Below are 21380 nucleotides of genomic sequence, written 5' to 3'. Positions count from 1 at the left end.
TGAGATTTTCAGCCAAGGTCCTGATTCACTGTTGTCATTAAAGATCCCACAACACTTATTGCAAAGAGTATTGGGTTCCCCAGTGCCCAGGTTAAATTACCCGCCTAGTACTGTCAACCTGCCGCCTAATCATTCCCCAGTTCAATTGGCTAAAAATTGTTCTCTCCCTCTGCACCTCAGCTGATGTGTGGTGAGTGTTCTGGCGCAAAATGGCTGCCGCGCCTCACCCAGGTGGGTGTCACGCATTGATGGTGGTTCAGGAGAGTTCCCCCCTCATCACTGTAAAGGGCTTTCTGTGTGAAAAAAAGCGCAAAATAAATGCAAGGCATTATTATTTTTAATTTTATGAGGGTTGGCCTGGATAATTCATTTTATATGTTAGGTATACAGATATTAACTTAATGTTAATCGTAACCTTAAAAGTTAGGGGCGACATAGCTCAGGAGGTAAGACCGATTGTCTGGCAGTCGGAGGGTTGCCGGTTCAAACCCCGCCCTGGGCATGTCGAAGTGTCCTTGAGCAAGACACCTAACCCCTAACTGCTCTGGCGAATGAGAGGCATCAATTGTAAAGCGCTTTGGATAAAAGCGCTATATAAATGCAGTCCATTTACCATTTACCAAGGTGACTTTGACAATGGCAGTCCAGGCCCTGTATCAGCCAGCTGTCCTCAGTGTCAGACCTCCTACGTGCCAAATGGGGTTAGTTCTGAGAAAAGCAGGCACCGTCTCGGTGACAGTTAAGTACAGGATACAATGTGTTGTCACAAGGATGAACTGCTCACTTTGATAGAACGTCTGCTTAGATAGCTCCTCTGTTTCCCAGCATGCTTCAGGGAGGTGTGCGGACTGTGCTGGATGCTGCATGTCCGGGACCAGCTGTCCGTCTCCTGCAGGAAGTACCAGGCTGCAAGGACCCAAGTGGCACTGTGCCAGGTACATGGGAGGGGCTTATGCGAGTGGGTTCATAACATGGAGCTCAGGGGTTTGATAAGCATGAACTTCAGGGCTTTGATGAGCATTGGCTTCAGGGCTTTGATGAGCATGGACTTCAGGGCTTTGATGAGCATGGACTTCAGGGTTTGATAAGCAGGGACTTCAGGGTTTGATAAGCATGGACTTCAGGGTTTGATAAGCATGGACTTTGGGGCTTTTGTGGTGAAAGCCTGTGGAAGGCAGCTCTTAGCTCGGTGAGTCCGCGGGTGGGGCTTTTAATGGTGCATGTTTTCAGGGTGGTGTTACAAGTGGCTCTTGAAACGGTGTGTGTTTTCAGGGCAGTGAGTCCGCGGGGGGCGGTTGTAACGGTGTGTGTTTTCAGGGCGGTGAGTCCGCGGGTGTCGGTTGTAACAGTGTGTGTTTGCAGGTTGGTGAGTCCGCGGTGGCGGTTGTAACGGTGTGTGTTTGCAGGTTGGTGAGTCCGCGGTGGCGGTTGTAACGGTGTGTGCTTTCAGGGCCGTGAGTCCGCGGTGGCGGTTGTAACGGTGTGTGCTTTCAGGGCGGTGAGTCCGCGGGGGGCGGTTGTAACGGTGTGTGTTTTCAGGGCGGTGAGTCCGCGGGTGGAGGTTGTAACGGTGTGTGTTTTCAGGGCGGTGAGTCCGCGGGTGGTGGTGGCAGCGATGTGGTGGAGCGCTGTACGGACGCGCTACACTGGGCCTGCCGCCTCCTTCCCTTCGCTCGCTTCCTGAAGGCTGAGGAACTCCTCCAGGATCTGGTGCTCAGCTTGGTGTCTGAGCTACCCCCCGTCACTATGGTAACCGTAGCTTTCCTGAGTGCTTAGCACCACTTTAAAATGGCAGGCATCGCCGGTCGCGCCTTTTAACATGTGGCTGTGGACTCTGTCCTCCAGGTGGCGGACATTCTGGCCCAGGTGTTCCCAGAGGAAGAGGAGTCCGTCCAGGTCTCCCTGAGGGAGAAATATAGCGCCCTTCTGCAGAGACTGCGGCACTGCACTCTCCCCGGTAACGGTTTACTGCACGCTGTTAAGACTGACTGGAACCTGACGCACTTGAGATTGTCCACAATGGTCTATGAACACTGCAGCCGTCCGAAATGACAAGCGCTCTGCCATGCAAGCTGGTTTGAGTGGACTTAGTCCAGAGCATCTTCTTGTCCTCTGTTCAGACTACACTCTCCGAGGCTTGGCACCAGCTTTCCTTCCAAACTCTTGTCATTTCCTTCTTGTTTTGTGGATCAGAGGAAATTCAAGAAAGATCCTGTGTGGTCCTGTGCTTCTTGCTCTGAGGTGGAAGGGTAATGAATTGAATCCTTTCCAACTCACACAGACTGGGCACTCATATGGTCCAATCCCAATACTTTAGCTTCCACAGTCAGTTCAGGTTGTCACAGTCTAGCTCAATTCCCAACCTGGCACATTCTCCAAAGTGGGGTGACACTATTCACTGCTCATTTTGCTCTGTAGTCCTTACTGTTCAGGAGGACCAGTCGCAACAGGTGTGCTTCCATCTGTTTGTTTTTTTTGTAAGTGGCTGCAGTGTGAAAAGGGTCTAGTGTGAGAGGACTCTAGCATGAAATGACTGGCGTTGAAGGACTCTCTAGTGTGAAAGAACTTGTGTAAATGAACTCAAGCGTTAAATGACTAGTGTGAAAGGTGTTTATTTTGAAAGGACTTGTTAAAATTGTGAACGGACTCTAATGTGAAAGGAGTACTGTTCTCTGTTGTATCACTTTGTACTCTCTATACAGTTCTCTTTCTCTTACCGTCCATCTCTCGGTCAGTCTCAGAGCTGGACGGTGCCGAGCTCCAGAGGGAGGCCATGCTAACCGTGCTGATTCAGCAGCAGCTGGTCCACAGACGCCGGGTCCAGCGCAAGATCGCCAGACACCTCGCCCCGCTGAAACGGCAGATCTGGGAGAGGCTCGAGGAGGAGGAAGAAGAGCGGACGTTCGACCGCTTCTCTCCTAGTCACAGCACGCTCTCGGACTCCAGGTGCTCCCCGCTGAGCAACGGCAACAGAACGGCCACGCCCACTGACAGCCAGGAAAGGCCTGCTTTCAGGTAAGGACACCTCTAGCTTTGGAGGTCGCTCGAAGGGCATTGTAAGTTCATCCAACTGAATGTAGCGTATTAACGCAAAATGTTAACGCATTAACAAAACATTTTGTCGTAGCATGCTTCACAGCATGTCCTGACCTGAACCTCTACAAAAGAAGTGAGATGGCAGAAAAGTCATTTGTGAGGAACCTGGCATTAGCTCTTGTTGAGTGAATTTGTTCATGTATTCTGTAAGGGTGGATGTGAGTTGAGTGGATGTCTTGCTGTAAGGGTGGATGTGCTCACATAAGGGTGGATGTGCTTCTCTGTGTTCTCTCAGCCCCCAGCTGCAGAGAGGGCAGCCCTGGTCAGGCGGGGCGGATGGAGGCAGGCCTGTGGAGAGAGGGAGCGGGCGGAGTGGAGGGAAGGAGGCCATCAGCGCCCCGCCCCCCGTCGGCACCTGGGAGTTTGAGCTGCTGGACGAAGAGTACCCCCGCTTCCTGGAGCTCTTCCTCAGCTACGTCCTGGAGAGGGACTGCGGCGAGGACAAGGCCCTGGCCCTGCCCCTCCTGAGCGGCTTCTCCCCCCAGCTGCGGGAGGCAGAGCTCCACTCCCTGGCCTTCGACGTGCTCACCACCCTCAAACGCCGCCAGAGGGGGCAGTGGAGCGCCGCGGGGAGGAGGCCCGGCGGTGCCCCCGCCCCGGCCCCCCAGGGCCCCTCCCGGCTACCGTCCCCCAGCCCGAGTCTCTCCGTCCGGAGCGAGGCCCTGGTCAGGACCAGCACCCCCTCCGGCGTCCAGCCCCCCGGCCCCCGCGCAGAGCGGCCCCAGGGCCTGTTCGGCCTCCGACAGGCTCGCCAGCCAATGAGAGTCACCCAAGCGGAAGGGGCGTGGCCCGGTCCCGAAGCCGGGCGGAGCTCCCCCGCGTGGACCCCCCAGTCAGACCACAAGGCCTCGCCGTCGCTGGACCTCCCCGAACCGGAGGCCCGTTTCCGGGACCTGAGCAGGCTGCTGGAGTGGATGGTGCGCTGGGCGGACAGGAGGGTTCGGGTCGGCCACCCCGCCCCCAGGAGGACCGGCGCTGGGGGGGCGGCCGAGGGGGTGGTGATGAGGGCCAAAGCCTCCACCCCAGCGGTGCTCACCGCCCTGAGGGTGCTGGAGAGCAGATACACCGCTGCCCTGCTGGCCGCAGGCGGGCACTGCCCCTCCTTCAGGGTGAGTAACTCAGCGTGCTGTGTGTAGGGCTGCAACAATTAATTCAACTCATGATTACAGGAATAAGAGATTTGAACTTTGGTGCTGATTAATTGCTATAATGATTTAAAATCCTAATCATTTCCCAGAACGTCTGTCAGTGACAAAGCACTGCTGATGGCTTTGGAGAGTGACTGGAGGCTTCTGCAGAGAAACACGTTCCCTTTTCTGAATGTAATTATTTATGCTAGTGTCTTGAGGATGGCAGGTATCTCATATAATTTGCTTCATGAAAATCCAGTCTGACGTTTTTTGTGGGACAGGAATAGTTGTCAGAGTATTATTCAGATCCATCGTTGTATCAGTTTTAAAAAAATATTTTTTAATATAATTGATAGAGTACTTGAAATAGCCCCCCATTTTATCCATTTCAAATCCAATGTGCTGGAGTACAGAGCCAAAACGACAAGAATTGTGCCCTTTCATTCTGTAAGCATGAACTGTGTGCTCAACTGGCAGGGCCCAGAGGCGGAGTTCACTCCAGCCCTCGCTGAGCCGGAGGTGGAGAGGACGGTGCACACAGGATGCTCTGAGTCGCCCGTCAGCCTGCCTCCCCTGGAGAGCCTGCACGGGGAGGACTCTGAGTGAGTGCTGCCCCCTGGATCCCTGGAGGCTCACTGCACCCACACGCTCACAGTGTGACTGTCCGTTGAGATTGAATGGATCACTGAAAGTCGACAGGAATGCTGCAGGCTTTAGAGTTGCTAATTGCTGCTGAGTTTATGTTTGGTAACACTCAAATAGTCTAAGATAACTAGTGTAAGGTGTCAGCTTTATGCAGTATCTCTCTCCCTGTGATTGTGTGTGACTGTCTGTGAACCTCTGAGGTACATTATGTAATATTGTGCCATGCTACTTGTATAAGCCCTTCTGGAATGGGGGTTGTTTACAATGCTGAAATGTTCACAACTTTGAATGTGAAGTCAAATAGCACAAATTTTAATTTAATAATTCATTGGAATGGTTTCATGCATTATGCTAGCCAGTTGGCTATTTTTATTTTATTTTAATACTATATTGTAGTTAATATAATAATTACTTAATAACTAATAATCAAATAAGCTGTCAGTGGGATCTCATGACCCTATTTTTCTACGTTGGCCCAAAAAAGAAGCCGTGTAATAATAACCTATATAGTCGACAACTGCAGAAATGCTATGCTTCATGAATTCTGTAAAACTTACCAGTGACTGGAGATTTCCAAATTAGTTCCTAGAATCCCGTGCGTGAATGGGTATGTTTGAACATTTTAAAAATGACTGCTTACACTGTGGTATCAGAACCTGGTAGTAATTCATTGTGATATTCTATAGAGCGTCCGAAGTGGAAGAGGTGGAGCCAGAGACAGACGTGGATAGAGCAGTATACCAGTTCCGCCAGGAGGGGGCGCTTCGCGCTGACCCAGAGAGTAGGCCAAGGGAAGCTTCCGGGGGCTCACAGGATGAACCGTACGACTTTGCTGCTGAGTCTGAGAGTGAGTTAAAGCACCTTGACTTTCAAGTGCATGTATTCTGTCTGTGAACAATAACAAAAGTATTTATCAGCAAGACTGCAAGTTGTACTGGCTTTTCAGCTTCTTCTCCCTGGTATGGAATGCCCACTAATGCACTTGAGCACCAGTCCTGTCAGGTTTGCACAGAGATGAGTCACTCCAGCTCAACGGGCGACTTGCAGGCATCTGAGCGACCAGCAGGGGTCACCAAACTGCCGTGAATTTCTTAACGATTCTTCATTTTAGGTTTTATTTTATTTGGTCACTGTTTAAAAATATTTAAATCTTTGAAGTACTGTGTAACTTTTTTTTGTTGATAAGTGCTATATAAATAAAGTTTTATTCTTTATTATTATATGATGGCATGTTTAAAAATTTTTTAATTAATAGTCATTGCTTTAGGTGGCACTTGGTGGCAGTTGGTGGCAGTTGGAGGTGTCCGCTTGTGATGTTCTGTTTGGCACAGCAGGGTTTATGACACTGTGCTCCCTTAGGTGAGAGCAGGAGGGAGGAGTCCTTTAGCCCTGCCGGTTCCGCCTCCTGCATTTCGGTCCAGATCAAGACCCTTCCCAGGAGGCCTAACCATTCCCATGAGCAGGTAGGACACTGCAGGCCCAACTCCAGACCAGACGTGCTGAGTAGCACCGGACCCGTTTTTCAGTTTGGTATCATGTGAGCATCGACTGGCACTGTATTTAATAAGGCACTGCTACTCTCGTTTGATAGGGAAAATTGCAGGCTGCTGCATATTGATTTGTCTCTCTGTTTGTATTCACGTTCCCAGGCGCTGACCCTGGCCGATCTGGATTCTGACAGAGAGGAGACGGAAGGAGATGTATCTCAGTTCAGTGATTATGTTTTTCATTTTTGCCTCCTCATCGCTTGATGAAATGTGATATCAGGCCTTAAAAAACACTTTGAGTTGCCTTGCCTTCTGTTATTGACCCTACTTCATAGAATGGCGTGTATTTTTGAAAGTATCATTGGTCATATGTCTCACGTACAGTAGTACAGTTAGAAAATATACAGATTGTGTTGGCATCTCTGCAGCGGGACTAGTGTTGAGCTCCGGGACCCTGACCCTGCCTTGGAGCCGAACGTCCAGCCGACGCCTGTGCCAGGCCCGCATCCTGGCCCTCGAGTACAGAGCTTACCCAGCAGCAGCACACCCCAACTGGGCATGAGCCCTGACGCACCGCCCCCAGCGGTACCGCCAGAGCCCTTCAGGCAGCTGGTCCAGGAGCAGATCTTCAGATTGGTGCAGGTGAATGTGCTGTACTGACACACTACCGAAAACTGACATTGCAATCAAAACAACTCATCATTCACACTTTAGACCATTGAGTCATGCCCAGGGCTGGGGAAAGTTCAGCTTCAATTCAGTTATTTTAAATTCAGTTCATGACTTGAAGAACGCCTGTGATGTGCTGTAGAGATTTTTTCCACATTTTTTCAATGCTGTATATGAAGGTGCAAAGCTAAAAACGTACGATCCCTGGCTGGCACTAGCAGCTACCTAGCTGGTGCTGGTAGTAATGCAACTACCGACAGTTTAGCTTACTACTACTACTGTCGTGCTAGCCACTGGAATATATCTAGTTATACTGTATTTTCTTTAATAGAACTGTCAACGTACCTAATTTCCAACATTCTCTAGCAGCAAAATGTATAATTTTGTACCCAAACATATTGTCCTACACAAAGGGTGTCAGACTCCAGTACTGGAGGGCAGCACTGTCTGAAGTTATTTGTGGTTTCATTAGAGCCTTGAGAACAAGGTGTGCGGACTCTTTGGCCAATTAATGACTTCACGTTAATCACCCGCGCTGAAGTGCACTAAAGACCAGAATGCACTGCGACCCACCAGGTCATGTTCCCCAGCGTAACTGTTTGTGTTCCTCTTCCCTCTTTTTGCCTGCCAGTTCCAACAGATGAGCTTCATTAGCATCCTGCAAACTGTGGCTGCCTCTTTCCCAAATCTGCCCCCAATGAACCAGAGCCAGTACCCCAATCCCACAGATAATCTGCCCCCCTTAAACCAGAGCCAGTACCCCAATCCCACACCTAATCTGGCTCCATCTAACTCAGCCCAGTACCCCATTCCCACAGATAATCTGTTTTACTTAAATCAGACCCGGTACCCCAATCCCACTGATAATTATCTGCCCCCCTTAAACCAGAGCCAGTACCCCAATCCCACAGGTAATCTGGCTCCCTTAAACCAGAACCAGTACCCCTTTCCCACAGATAATATGGCCCACCAGCCAAGAGCTCCTTTTTTCCAACCCAGACAGCAGGGCCCACACCAGCCTGATCCACAGAGCCAAGGCCCAGTCACAGTGCTACAGGCCTCAGCAGAAAAGCCCAATGAACAGCAGCACAGTATTCACCCAGACCAGAGCCAAGGCACAGTCACAATACCACAGTGGTCAGCAGAAGACCCCGACGAGCCTGAGGATGTCCTCTCTCTGAGCCTCAGCAGTGAGACCCAGTGCCAGAGCGACGTGGACAGCATCAGTGAGGTAGCACAGCATTCCACACTGTACTTGCTATGTGGGGGTTCAGGCCTGGTGTTTGCTCTGTTTGCTCTTTTTGCTCTGTCTCTTGCCTTGCTACTCTGTAAAGTGTCTTTGTGACAGTTCTTTGTAAAAAGCTCTATACAAATAAAATAAAATTGAATTGAATTGACACTGGCGTGTTCAGCATGCCTGCTGCGTAAAGCACAAGTCATCCCTGTGAAACGTCCTAAATAAATCAAGTTACTTTTCCGAACATTGTTTTAAAACCTGAGGGTTACACTACATGGCCAAAAGTATGTGGAAACTTGTGGTTGTATACTTTAGCATTAAGATTTGCTTTCACTGGACCTAAGGGGCCTAGCCCAAACCATGAAAAACAGCCCCAGACCAAGTCCAGATGCTTTTGGTCTTTTAATGTATTTGATTCTGTCCCATTCATAATATTTTCAGAGCAAGTTTATAGTTACCGTGACATGACTGTGATTGGTATCTGTTGCCATGGCTCTGTGCAGGAAGTCCGGGAATTTCCTGTCCGTCCGGAGGATCTGAGGGTATCCCAGGCCGAGAGGGAAAACTTAATCCTCGGTTCCTTTAGGAATGGCTGCGTTACCCCTGTTCCCCACCAGGGGGTGCCGCTGCTGCGTGCTGCTGGCTCCTCGCAGGGCAGCTCGAGCGCTGTTCCTCCAGCGCCCCGGGGGATAAAACTGCTGCAGCTGCACCCCCCTGCCCGGTCCTCCCTGCCCCCCCCTCCTGTCCCCACAGGCCTCCTCTACAGCGCCGCCGCCCCTCCCCGCCCCAGAGAGGCTTTTGTACGCCCTCACACAGACGCCCCCGTCACCCGGAGAGAGGCAGGCCCAGCCCCGCGGCCGTTTGGGACTCCCCAGGAGCGCGTCTTTCTGGACCCGCGCGTCCGTACGGCCCCGGGTCACGTGACCCAGCCCAAAGCCCCCGACAGCCCCGGGAAGGGAGTAGGGCAAGGCGCCCCCCTCAACCTGATCCTGGCCCCCCAGCCCCACAGACAGCCCCCGCCCCACGGGCTCCCGCTGCTGCGCTTCCACCCGGAGCCCCGTCTGCCTGCCGCCGTCGCTCACGCCCCTGTCGCCAACTCCGCTAAGCCTCTCATCTCTGTGCCGGGACTTCCAGGGCCTACTTGGCCTGCAGGACCTCCATGGGCTCCAGGGCCTCCAGGGCACTCAGGGCTTAGCTCCAGTATTCAGCTGCTCCAGAGGGACCCTGATCCGCCCAGCAAGGTACCGCACATGCCCTGCACACAGTACTGTACACGTCCTGCACACAGTACTGCACACGTCCTGCATACAGTACCACACACACCCTGCACTCAATCCTGCACACTAACTGTAGCACACACACAGACTGCACAGAGTAGCACACATTACTGCAGACATGTTTGTGTACACTAGTAATGGTGTTAGTCATCATTCATCATCAGTAATGATGTTGTGATTGGTCAGGTAATAATCTCTAACTAAGCAGGGCACACCCAATAATCTAATGGATTCCAGGGATATGAAGTGAACTGAAGAAGGAAAGAGATATCCACTCATTGTAATGCTACCCAATTCGTTTAAGATGGTAAATGAACTTTGAATTTTTTTTATTTTAATTTTTTTAATTCCATGTTGTATAACGTTACATCACAATTTCTGGTTTTAGATTGAAAAGTCTTGTGTCGGCTCAAGGATCTCCTCTCTGACCTACAAACTTACGGGTCAAACGGAGTTAATTAAAGTGCTGCAGAATGACTGCACTACAGATGACCTCAGAATACATCACCGAACCGGGGTTCCTCTGAAGGTTGTGTGCGGCCACCCTTCATGTGGGCCAATATGTCACCCAAAGAGAATTACCTTTACACCGGCCAAACAGGCACTTCATTTAATTAGCTGATGTCACAGCGTTGGCTGGCCGTTCAAACGACTGAAATAACCACAGGAGGGAATGCCCTAGAGAACCTGGTTTTTTTTCTTATTTTGGGGGTGGGCGGGGGGGGGGCGGGCCGGTGATAAATCACGTCATCAGCTAAATGCATTAAAGGAGATGCTGTTTTATTTTCGGAGTAAACCTTTGCCACCAGCAAACGGCTATTAAAGGACAGAACACAAGAATGATCTAATAGTCTGTTAGAAGACCCAGCAATGTCCCAGTTAAAAAAAAACTTTTTTTTTTCCTTTTAACTCCTTTGGATACATGGATGAGCTCCATGGTCTCGGGCAGAATCCGGTCTGTGCCGGCGCTGACTGTGGCCGGTAGCTCCACAGGGCTACACGCTATTGCCGATTGCATCACCCAGAGTATGGGAGGGCCCAGTTGGTTAGGGGTGTGCGTTTCAGCACTCTCTAGTGACCCTCTCTGATGGAGAATTCTGTAGATTCTATAATGGAGGATTCATTCGCTTCTGTGTCCTCTACCTTTAAAGCACTGTCCCTGCTGGTGTGGTTGTCTTGAGATTACCTTACTGAACCGGTGTTTAGCAGTTGTCTATGACCATGAAATGCACTTTTTGTATGTCGCTTTGGATAAAAGCGTCTGCCAAATGAGTGTAATGAGATGTTGTGCCGTACAGTAACCTGGAATCTGTGTTCTTACAGCGTGCTTGTGTTCTGCAGAGTCTGACTCCGCCTCCTCTTCCCTCTCCCCGTCCGCTCCCTCTGCAGGTGCTCCTGGGACGGGGGGCAGCGTGGACGCAGGAGCATCGGGGGGGTGCGGCGGGCGTGGCTGCGTTCCGCCTCCTCACTGGGGTCTCACGGGACGGCCCCGCCCACAACACCCTCGCCTCCAGCAAAAGGTGAAGGCCTGGAAAGTTCTGCTCTTTCGTTTTATTTTTTATTTCTTTCTTCTTTTTTCATAGAAGTATTCTCACCCAGCATTTCCAATTTCCACTGCAATTTGGAATCACAAGTCTGGGGGAGTGTGCACATGCACAGTTGTCCGAAACACATGATGTCGCCAACTGCCTATTTTCACACCACAGGCTACAGCACAGAGCGGAGTCAGAGGAAGACCTTTCATATGTGGCTTTCTCATTTCTGAATTATTCCCTGTGTTATTCTCTATTTTTCCAAACTATCAATTGCATCTAGTAATTTAATAATAGTAGTAATAATAATCATTTCATTTATTCTGCACTTTTCTTGCAGTGCGTTTCAGTAAATCACAAAATGCCTTACAGAAATTTCGACGCAAAGTGAAACAAAATTTGTTCATAGTTAAAAGGTACTTGGATAAGAATGAAGACTTAAAGTGGGGCCCATTCACACACATCAGAACAATGACTTAACAGCCACCTTAACAGCAACCGTAATGCCTTAACACATTAACCGGGCAACCCTCACAGTTACACACAGTCACAAGCAAGGTTGTGAAGAAGTTTTTTAGAGGCGAGTGTTGATTGAGGCCCCGCCCAGTTTAGAGTCGGTGCCGTCTGTCCTCCGCAGGCAGAAGAGGAGGGACGAGAGAGAGCAGGAGGGGGAATACAGAAGCACCGGCAGACTGGAGGGTTTTTCCGTCCCTGCCACAGAGGTACCGTGTCAGTGCTCCTTCAGCAAACCCCCGTACATGTGACATCACTCTGTTACCAGGAAGAACAGGCGCGTGCGCACATCCAACCCAAGTAGGGCACAGGTGCAGGATTTTAAAATATAACTGCCGGTGGAAAAGAAAACATGTCCGCACGCTGAATTTTTAAATCGCTCCCTCGGATTTATGGGTGCAATATTTCGAGCAGCAGGGTCTTTGTCAGGCAAACACGCATGTGAAGTAAATATGAGCTATGTATGCAGGCAGGTAGAGGCATCATATCGACAATCAAATTGTCACATGATATATGAACTCATATGTCATATGTCATGTGACCATCTGAGTGGATCTTCTCTTTTTCACATCGCTCTGTTATGTCATACCTGTAATCTAAACATAAGCTTAATGTTAAATATGGATCCCTGCTGTATCATAGTCATTCGGAAAAGACATTCTGAATTATGCCGGATGTACCGTACAAACATATCACGGAAATAGTGATATCAAAAATGATATCAAAGTGAATCAGAAAATCAAATTAAGGGAGCTGTGTGACCTCAAAATGAAGTGAACAGAAAATATAAAACTGAAAACTGTGAAGGTTTTTCTTTTTTGTTGTGTCATTCAGCCTGATAAAGTTGAAGCACCGGGGTCTGCATTGGAGGAGGACTTTGTCATATCAAATGGTGAGCATGTCCACCAGTGTAACTGTCATCTTTTCATTCATGTGTTATATTCAGCCAGGTTCAGTAAAGTAAAAAGACAGGCTGATCCTCGAACAGTCGTCTTCGACAGGGCATTTTGCCGAATACTTTGTGTGTGTGTGTGTGTGTGTGTGTGTGTGTGTGTGCGCGGGTGCGTGTGCGTGTGCGTGTGTATTGTCTGTATGTGGAAGCGTGTGTGTCTGCGTGCATGTGTGCGTGCGTTTGTGTCTGCGTGCGTGTGTGCGTATGTCTGTGCGTGTGTGTGTGCGAGAGAGAAAAACATGAAAACCTGATGCAATTCTTGTCTGGATTTCTTCTTCACTCTCATATTGAGATGAAAATGAACACTGAATATATCGCTCAGTCTAACAGTGAAATCTGTGTTACTGTGCCAGTGGGCTTGCTAAGTCAGACTAGCGCTCATCTTTGGCCTCTCCCTTCCAGAGCCGATCGGCTCCTTGCTGGGGGGGCGGGACCTGGTCTCCAGGGCGCTGTCCACTGCGGCCGAGCTGCACGCCTTCGCCAGCACGCAGAAACGGCCTCCTGAGCTCCACGACGCCTGCACCAACACTGACTCCGGTATTACGCCCCCTGCTGGCCGTATCGGGGAGGCGCAGCCTGCTCATTATGATCTTTCAATGCTTTAACCACTAATAACAGAGAAGTAAGGCGTGCATGTTAGTGATATGAAAATGTGCTGTGCGCAATATGCAAAGTACCTTTTTCTACAGGACGGAAAGAGCAGCCACACAGTTACAATTACAGCTGCACGGTATGAGTCTCTGTATGAAAATCACAGAGTATAAAAGCCGCAAATATAAACACCACACAATTTGAAAACCACATGGTATAAAAGACACACTGTATGAAAGTCGCAATATGAAAACCACACAGTATAATGGATGCTGTCATTGCTTCAGCTGTACCTTGGCTCGCTGTAGCTTGCCAGGTCATGGCTAGCTGAAGACACCCACTTTCTAGCGATATAGCTAGCACTAATTTGTAATTAGTGCATAATGGCTCTTTCTTGTATTATAAGCAACACTGTCTGTCAGGATACGAACTGCATTAGCCCTAACAGTGTAGTGGAGACTGGTCTGCAAAAGGCTGTCTTAAAGCAGTTCTAGCTGACATCACTGCTAAGCTGTTCAGACGATAAGCTGTTTAGATTTTTATACAAATGTGAAACTTATCTTTCAGATTTAGTCCCCTGTTTTACAGTCTCTACTTTCTTTTAGAAAAATTTAGCTTTCAAATGTAGTCTTTTCTAGAAATCTATAAACCATTTAGGTGTTTGAATGTGGACCTAGATCAGGGGTCTGCCAGATAGCACTACAATAAAACAGCAAAAAACAATACATGAAACTCAGTGTGGTGGTTAAAATGCATTGCTGGTGATGTCATGATGGCATAATTACTTTCACAAGAACGTCTTGCGAACAATGTCTCAAAAATGAATGCAAGTGAATGCACGATTCATTCTGTGTCTGCGTAGCGCCCCCTGCTGGTGAGGTGCAGGTAGAGACCGCAGCAGCTGTGTGTCCTGGGGTCCTCCTGAACCTACAGTTCCCCAGGGAGCCAGAGAAGCCAGACAGAGTCGAGCAGGTGCTGGATGTGGTGAGTCTTACATTTTCATACCTGGAAATATCAATGAGAAAAATAAATAATAATAGTAATATACGTTTCTTATCATATTTCATACTGGAAATGCAGACGCAAATGCCATGTAGGTATGCAGTGATGTGAGAGCAGTGATGTGTGAGCAGTGATGTGAGAGCAGTGATATGGGAGCAGTGATGTGGGAGCAGTGATGTGGGAGCAGTGATGTGAGAGCAGTGATGTGAGCAGTGATGTGGGAGCAGTGATGTGAGAGCAGTGATGTGGGAGCAGTGATGTGGGAGCAGTGATGTGAGAGCAGTGATGTGATGTAATGGCTTCCCTCAGCATGGCGCTGGGCGGCACTTCATCAACGTCGTCAATCTGGAGGACGAGGAGCTGCTGGAGCACCTGCCCTCCCGCCAGAGTCCCACTCCCCCCAGCAGACCCACCTCACCCCCCGCTGCTCCGGCCGCAAACCCCGCCCTCCCTGACCTTCCCGTTGCTGACCGAATGGCGGTGGGGATGATGGTGGACGCACAGCTGGGTAGCTATTTCACCGCTGCCTCGTTCCCTCCTTCATGTTGTAACTTGTCTATCTGCTGTCTTGAGTAACTGTGTTTTATGCCAGGTTCCCCTTTCAAAAGAGATTTCAGTCTCTATGGGGTTTTTCCTGCTTAAATAAAGGTTAAATAAATAAATAAAGTTTAAGTAAATAAATAGCTCTCCAGTGCAGTGCCACTGAATAGTCGTTCATCATTTTAATGTGTTTCGTTCTGCTTACGGCCCATACAGAGATCTGCATTCAGGGTTTCTTCCTTCCTGTGTGCTCGATTTCAGACACGGAGCCTTTGAAGCATTGAAAATACGTTTTTTTAAAAGCCCACTTTAGGATTGCCCATTATTTAGGTTATGGTTAAATGCTCCTCAGAGCTACCGCATTTACTCGTACATTAATTTACCGCCACGAATATTCATTTTGTTCTGAAAAATGCACGTTGGACATCTCGAGCTTGCAGCTTGATTTATCGTGCGGAAGACTGGCGTCTGTATTCAGGGTTTTCTTCCTGAATGCGTGTGTTCTTCTGTAATTTCACCCAGATGGCAAACTCACGGCTCCACACGCCTGTGTTCTGTCACGGTGTGTCACGCGCGTGCGTCTCTAAAGCGCGGCTTCGCTCTGTCGTTTCTCACCGGGCGTGCTCCGTTTGCCTCCTCCAGAGCCCCGAGAGAGCCCCAGCCCCCCCGCAGCGCCGGCCGCCTGGGCTGCTCCTGAGCCCCCGCAGGAGAGGGAGCCGCTCGGGGTGCCCAAGGAGAGGGAGGTGCGTTAGCCCGCCCCCCGCTGCCCTGGCAACGAGGAGGTCAGGTCTTCAGATTTTGATGAATGGATACTTTGCTCAGATTTGATGAATGGATACTCTGCTGGCTACACAACTGTGCATCACTGAACGCATGGATAGAGAGCATCAATATCATAACCGATAAAAAGATGTTTTCTATCCATGCTCCTTATTTATGCTCTCTATCAATATCCCTTGTCCATACTCCTTATACAAGCTCTCCATGTTCTCATGGATAGGAAGCATGGATAGATAGCATGCACAAACCATAATGAACTAAGAATCTCATTTATATGCTAATAAAGCTCAAGTGTTGAAAGTGTTCTTTTTGTTGCTTCAGCACGTCTTAATGCTTCTTTCTGGTCTAAACTGGTCATATGACCTCCAGTAGTTTCTATGCTTTTTAAACACGTCTCACCTGTTTGTGTCCTCCCGACCTTGTGTCCATGCCATTTCTGGAAGTTTCTGTCTGGTGTGATGTGTGGTGCTTGTGTGTGTCCCCCTTCAGCCTGTGGGCCTGAGAGGCTCTTTGGGCTTCAGCGTGAGCTTCAGTGACGCGGTGGAACAGAGCTACAGCGACAGGGTTACTGAGGGAGGGATGGCGGAAGGTAAGGGCTCAGCTCTGCTCCTCTCTCCTGTCATTAGCCTCATTAAACTGCATTTGATTTATTTAGAGAAGGTGGGATACTGGCCTCTGTTTCCAGTAGCAAAGACCCCCCTTTACCCCTCTACTTTATCTGAGTCTTCTCTGTCCTTTGGGTGTCCGCCAGTTGCACAGGGCTGGCTGAATGTAGGAAGCAGCAGGTGAGGTGGAAGGGGATGTCGTATCTGTTACCTGTGCTCCTGCTGCCATGTTCATTACTTCCTCTTCAGACAGTAGCTCTTTCCTGTTACGTTCCTATCCAATCAGAGCGTTTATTCCCATCTCCAATCAGAGCGCTCATTCCTCTGTCCAATCAGAGCCCTGATGCCACATCCAATCAGAGTTCTCATTCCGCTGTCCAATCAGAGCGCTCATTCCGCTGTCCAATCAGAGCGCTCATTCCACTGTCCAATCAGAGCATCCAGTAAAATTCTGCCTTGAGACCTGTGAGGAGTTTTTGTACTTTCACACTGAGTCATGGTTCACATTCTGTCCAAAGTCACTTTATATACACTTATGCCAAACCAAATGATGAGGTGCAATTACAACAAATCACTTTAGCATTTCATTTTATCTCTACACTTAATGCCAAAGCTTTAGCAGAGCGTGCTGCCTTATTGCCTCTGCAGCACACCATCACTTGTTTACTGAGGAGTAAATGTGGGGCATTTCTTTTGCAGCTTTTGATGCCACGATGGACAGGTCTGTAAAGTAAGTATGTGCTTCATTCAGTACCTGATGTCATACTGTGTGTGCTAAAGTAGAACACAAACACAGCCTTTCCGATTATATATGCCTGTCATTCTGATACATCTTTCCTTTCATCCCTTCTCTGTTCCCCCCTTCCACACACTGCCCCCTCCACACACTCTTCCCCTTCCCCTATCTGTTCCCATTCCACACACTGTTTATCTTACACACACCACTCCACCCAACCTCTGAATTTTTTAGGTTAGCAGATGAGCCTCTGGAGCTGAGTGACATGGCTGACACCCTGGCAGAGCTGGTAGGGGGCAGAGGCGCCTTCACATCTCTGCTCGGTCTGTCAGACACTCAGATGGACAGGTTGATCAGGTAACGACCCAGGGGGAACCAATCAAAGCTCTTAATCACTCACCACATTCCACCGACGTATGTGTGTGTGTGTGTGAGCTGTTAGCTGGTTGTTGAATGAGAACGTAAAATGTACTGGTGGTTGTCAGGTGGCTAATGTATTCTGTAATATATTATTTGCAATAAACTGGGTGAAGAGACAGCACATGTGGCTAATTTATTCTGTAATATATTCACTGTAACAGACTGGGTGAACAGAAAAACGTGGATGCAGACCAGGAGCAGGAGAGGCAGGAACTGCGGGCCTGGATGAGGAAGAGGCAGAGGGAGATGCTCGCGGAGTACCGTAGGCAGAGGGAGGAGAGGAGAGAGAGGGAACACAGGCCGTTCGCTCCTTCGACCACTCAGGTCAGACTGTCCGCAGCTGTCCCCTGCTGACCCACAATGCAACCCCCCTCTTTCAATAGCGATTTATTGGTCAGGCAGGTGAGGCATTGATCCACTGAAGAGACAAACTCTGGCTCTGTGCCATGAACTTGTGAAAGTGTTTTAAATATGGCTGGTTTTTGCTAAAGGCCTTCGTCGGTCTGTGAGTAATACCAGAATTTGACCCGACTCCACTGCCTCTGACCCAACCTAAGGTTAGTGGCCTGGTCCAAGGTTCCCTAAATAACAAGCCATGTCTTTAAAACTTCCTTTTTTTTGATTAGTCATTAATATGCTTCAGAAAGGCATTGTGGTCTGTGGTGTTTTTACATTCATGTGCTCTGTGTACAGACTCTCACGTCCAGAGAGCTTTCTACCAACAAGAAAATGAAGGAAATGAAGGAAAAGTAAGTGTTTGATGGAGAAACCTACTCCAGTGGACACTGTGCCATGACTTTGTGTTTAATTTTCACTAAAGTGGGTCTTTAAGTAATATTCACGAATAGCACTGCCATTCCCATTTTAACTATTTTAATGGGCCAGCCATTGTGGAGATCTGTCTGTGTACGGGTCTGTGTGTTCAAGTGTTGTTTGTTGACAACCAGGACCCTGCTGCTGGAGCACCACACTCAGAGAGCCAGGGAGGCCTGCAGCCTGATAACAGAGCTGCTCGCACCCTCACCGGCCCTGTCCACCCTCACCAAGCCCCCCCAGCCCCAGAGCACCAATCAGAGCATCCGCTGGTCCAAGGGCCACCTGCCACAGAGCACCAATCAGAGCGGCCGCTGGTCCAAGGGCCACCTGCCACAGAGCACCAATCAGAGCGGCCGCAGGTCAGCAGCTTTCCGCACAGATATTGCCTATATTACCAGGAATGAGCAGGTACAGATGATGGATGGATGGATGGACGGGTGGGTGAATGGATGGATGGATGAGTGGATGGATGATTAGATGGATAGATAGATGGATGGGTGCATGGGTGGGTGGATGGATGGATAGATGGGTGGATGATTGGATGGATGGATGAGTGGATGGATGATTAGATAGATGGATGGGTGCATGGGTGGGTGGATGGATGGATGGGTGGATGGATGAGTGGATGGATGATTAGATAGATAGATGGATAATTGTAGGTGTGGAGGTCTGAGGGTTCGGGTGTGTTCCAGGGCGGTGCCGCGTGGCCTCAGCAGGCCTGAGGGGCGGAGGGGGAGGAGCGCTCCGTTCCCCGTGTCCGCTGCTCCACGGAGGAGCACCTCGGCGTCAGGAGAGCAGCAGCCCAGCGACCGCCATCAGCACAGACCTGGTGAGCCGCTCTCACACACAGTGGTGTGTGTGTGTGTGTGTGTGTGAGTGAGTGTGTGTATATGTGTGTGTGTGTGTGCGCGTGTGTGTGTGTGTGTGTGTGTGTGTGTGTGTGTGTGTGTGTGTGAGAGTGTGAGTGTGTGTGTGTGAGTGTGTGTGTGCGTGTGTGTGTGTGTGTGTGCGAGTGTGTGTGTGTGCGCGTGTGTGTGTGAGTGTGCGTGTGTGTGTCTGTGTCTGTGTGTGTGTGTGTGTGTGTGTGTGTGTGTGTGTGTGCATTAGTGTGTGAGTGTGTGTGTGTCTTTCTCCTGCCAGCCTGTGTGCTGGTTTATTTTTAATGCTTATCTTCAAGTGTAAGAATATACAAAAATTATAATTTGGTATATCCACTGAGGAGATATTTTAAAAAACTGTTTTTGAAATGGAATTCATCGGTTCACATGTGAATTGATTATGGCATGTTTACTGTTTTAACAGCAAAACCTTTCAGACATGTTAGTTTAGGACAGTATTACATTACATTACAGGCATTACAGTATACAGTAACTCTTTTTGTCTTGTTCCTGTGCCCCCCGCAGGTGCCCTCCCAGATACCCGTCTGAGCCGATGGGGCATGAAAGACATGCAGGACAGGAGAATGGGGAAAGGTTTGCCCCTTTAATTACTGCAACTTCAATACTTCTACCTCCAATCCCTTACCAGTTAGATCTACAGCAGTTGTGACTGGCCTGTTAATATTAATGGTGTGATTCTCTGATAGGCTGGATGAAGGGAATGGAGCCGTCCCTGAGGGAAGGTAGGAGGAGAGGAGAGACGGACCTGAGAGAGGAGGTGGACGAGAGGGAGGAGGAGGTGGTGAGCCCCTGGAACCCTCCCCCGGAGATCCGCAGGCTGCTGGGACTGGAGGAGCAGGTCAGTGTTTAAGGGTCTGTGTTAACTCCCATCCACCTTACATACCTCTTTAGTGTTTAAAGGTCTCCATTAACTCCCATCCACCTTACATACCTTTTTAGTGTTTAAGGGTCTGTGTTAACTCCCATCCACCTTACATACCTCTTTAGTGTTTAAAGGTCTCCATTAGCTCCCATCCACATTACATACCTCTAGGTTTTTATATTAAAATCATAAATAAAAAGCTATTTGGCAGTTGTACCAACAACACAACATGGGGTGTGTGTGGGAAGCATGTGGGAGCCACGTAGGGTGTGTGTGAGGTGTGAAGGGTGTGTGTGGGAGGTATGTAGGGTGTGTGTGGGAGGTATGTAGGGTGTGTGTTAGAGGTATGTAGGGTGTGTGTGGGAGGTATGTAGGGTGTGTGTGGGAGGTATGTAGGGTGTGTGTGGGAGGTATGTAGGGTGTGTGTGAGGTGTGAAGGGTGTGTGTGGGAGGTATGTAGGGTGTGTGTGAGAGGTGTGTAGAGTGAGTGTGGCATCTAGGCCCTTGTTTATCCCCTTTTACAGATGGATAGATCTTTGTAAATGCTTGAATACTGATTATCTTGTATGGCTATAACTGGGATACGGTGTCACCCTGGCATGTGGTCCTCTTTTCCCAGGGCTCTGTGGCGGAGGGGAACGAGTCGGCGGGGAGCGGCGCCGGACTCTGGCTGAAGAGTCTGGACTCCCTCTCCGACAGCACCGGCAGCATTCTCAGCAAACTGGACTGGGCCGCCATCGAAAAGATGGTAGCAGGGGAGGAAGAAGTCTGATCCAAAGATTATTTATGTTGTGGCGGAACATGGTGTGCGGCAGTTAAACTGTCAAATTTGCTAGGTTTGCAGTTTTTGAATTTGTAATATGAATTTTTCTATTTTGTTTGGGTACTTTAAGTGCTCTGTACTCTCAGTAAATGCTGTAAATATGATATTGATTGTGATTTTAATGTTCCTTTTTATTCTAGTATATGATTAAATGTGTCCTTAGTGCAGTATCATTTTAGAGAGACTTTAAAGTTTTACTTTCCAAAGTATAAGTTGCAAAGAATGCAGTTGATCTCAGAATGTCATAAATCACTTTTTTATAAATGATGCCAGAAGCCTGTGATGGTGCCACTGGTGTTTCCAATAAATTTTTAAAAATCCAACCTGACGTGATGATGAGATTTGTCACCGAACATACTGTGCTGTCTGGAAAAACTAGGGACATAAAAAGAGGAATATATCACTGCAAGCAGTCATTCCAGGGTCCAGGCAGCCAGTGCTACATTCTACCAAAAGCCATCTATGTCCATGTAACCCTAAATGGTCATAGTTCTGTGCTCTGCAACACTGAACCACACCACACCACCAACAATATAAATCTCCTGACCCAGTAATACACAGCAACTGGCTGGCCGCTCCATAGGCCAACATGCAATTCGCGATTGCATCACCCAGGGTATGGGAGGGTTAGTTCGGTTTGGGATCCACGTTCTTTGCTCTCTAGCGACCCCCGCTAGTCGATCGCATGCCCGTGGACTGCATCTGGAAGCCACGTAGGAAAGGTTTTTCCTCTGGCTCTGCTCTGTCCCAGATTAGCTGTATTTTCCA

General features: G+C 49.1%; 1 protein-coding gene across 5 annotated transcripts in view; it reads left to right on the top strand.

The window, feature by feature from the left end:
• The window catches only part of cplane1 (ciliogenesis and planar polarity effector 1), a 34398-nt gene extending 13463 nt beyond the window's left edge, over positions 1-20935 (top strand). For 2 of the 5 annotated variants that reach the window (XM_064307619.1, XM_064307618.1), the window contains exons 21-49: positions 826-935; positions 1585-1749; positions 1846-1957; positions 2736-3015; positions 3332-4205; positions 4704-4828; positions 5558-5718; positions 6231-6334; positions 6521-6579; positions 6787-7000; positions 7659-8258; positions 8768-9505; positions 10931-11061; positions 11711-11795; positions 12421-12478; positions 12941-13075; positions 13992-14113; positions 14441-14639; positions 15314-15414; positions 15941-16040; positions 16756-16786; positions 17027-17149; positions 17374-17536; positions 17906-17961; positions 18160-18387; positions 18721-18857; positions 19432-19500; positions 19614-19765; positions 20409-20935. In XM_064307619.1, the coding sequence (XP_064163689.1) occupies positions 826-935; positions 1585-1749; positions 1846-1957; positions 2736-3015; positions 3332-4205; positions 4704-4828; positions 5558-5718; positions 6231-6334; positions 6521-6579; positions 6787-7000; positions 7659-8258; positions 8768-9505; positions 10931-11061; positions 11711-11795; positions 12421-12478; positions 12941-13075; positions 13992-14113; positions 14441-14639; positions 15314-15414; positions 15941-16040; positions 16756-16786; positions 17027-17149; positions 17374-17536; positions 17906-17961; positions 18160-18387; positions 18721-18857; positions 19432-19500; positions 19614-19765; positions 20409-20561 (5585 nt within the window). In that variant the 3' untranslated portion in view covers positions 20562-20935. The remainder of the gene's footprint in view (positions 1-825; positions 936-1584; positions 1750-1845; positions 1958-2735; positions 3016-3331; positions 4206-4703; positions 4829-5557; positions 5719-6230; positions 6335-6520; positions 6580-6786; positions 7001-7658; positions 8259-8767; positions 9506-10930; positions 11062-11710; positions 11796-12420; positions 12479-12940; positions 13076-13991; positions 14114-14440; positions 14640-15313; positions 15415-15940; positions 16041-16755; positions 16787-17026; positions 17150-17373; positions 17537-17905; positions 17962-18159; positions 18388-18720; positions 18858-19431; positions 19501-19613; positions 19766-20408) is intronic. The other 3 variants (XM_064307622.1, XM_064307621.1, XM_064307620.1) reach the window with 3 other exon arrangements.
• Positions 20936-21380: the final 445 nt, after the last annotated feature.

This window comes from Anguilla rostrata, chromosome 14, assembly GCF_018555375.3.
Source record: "Anguilla rostrata isolate EN2019 chromosome 14, ASM1855537v3, whole genome shotgun sequence".
Taxonomy (NCBI): Eukaryota; Metazoa; Chordata; class Actinopteri; order Anguilliformes; family Anguillidae; genus Anguilla; species Anguilla rostrata.
Note: the sequence above shows the minus strand (reverse complement) of the source record. Positions and strands in the feature narration are given on the sequence as shown.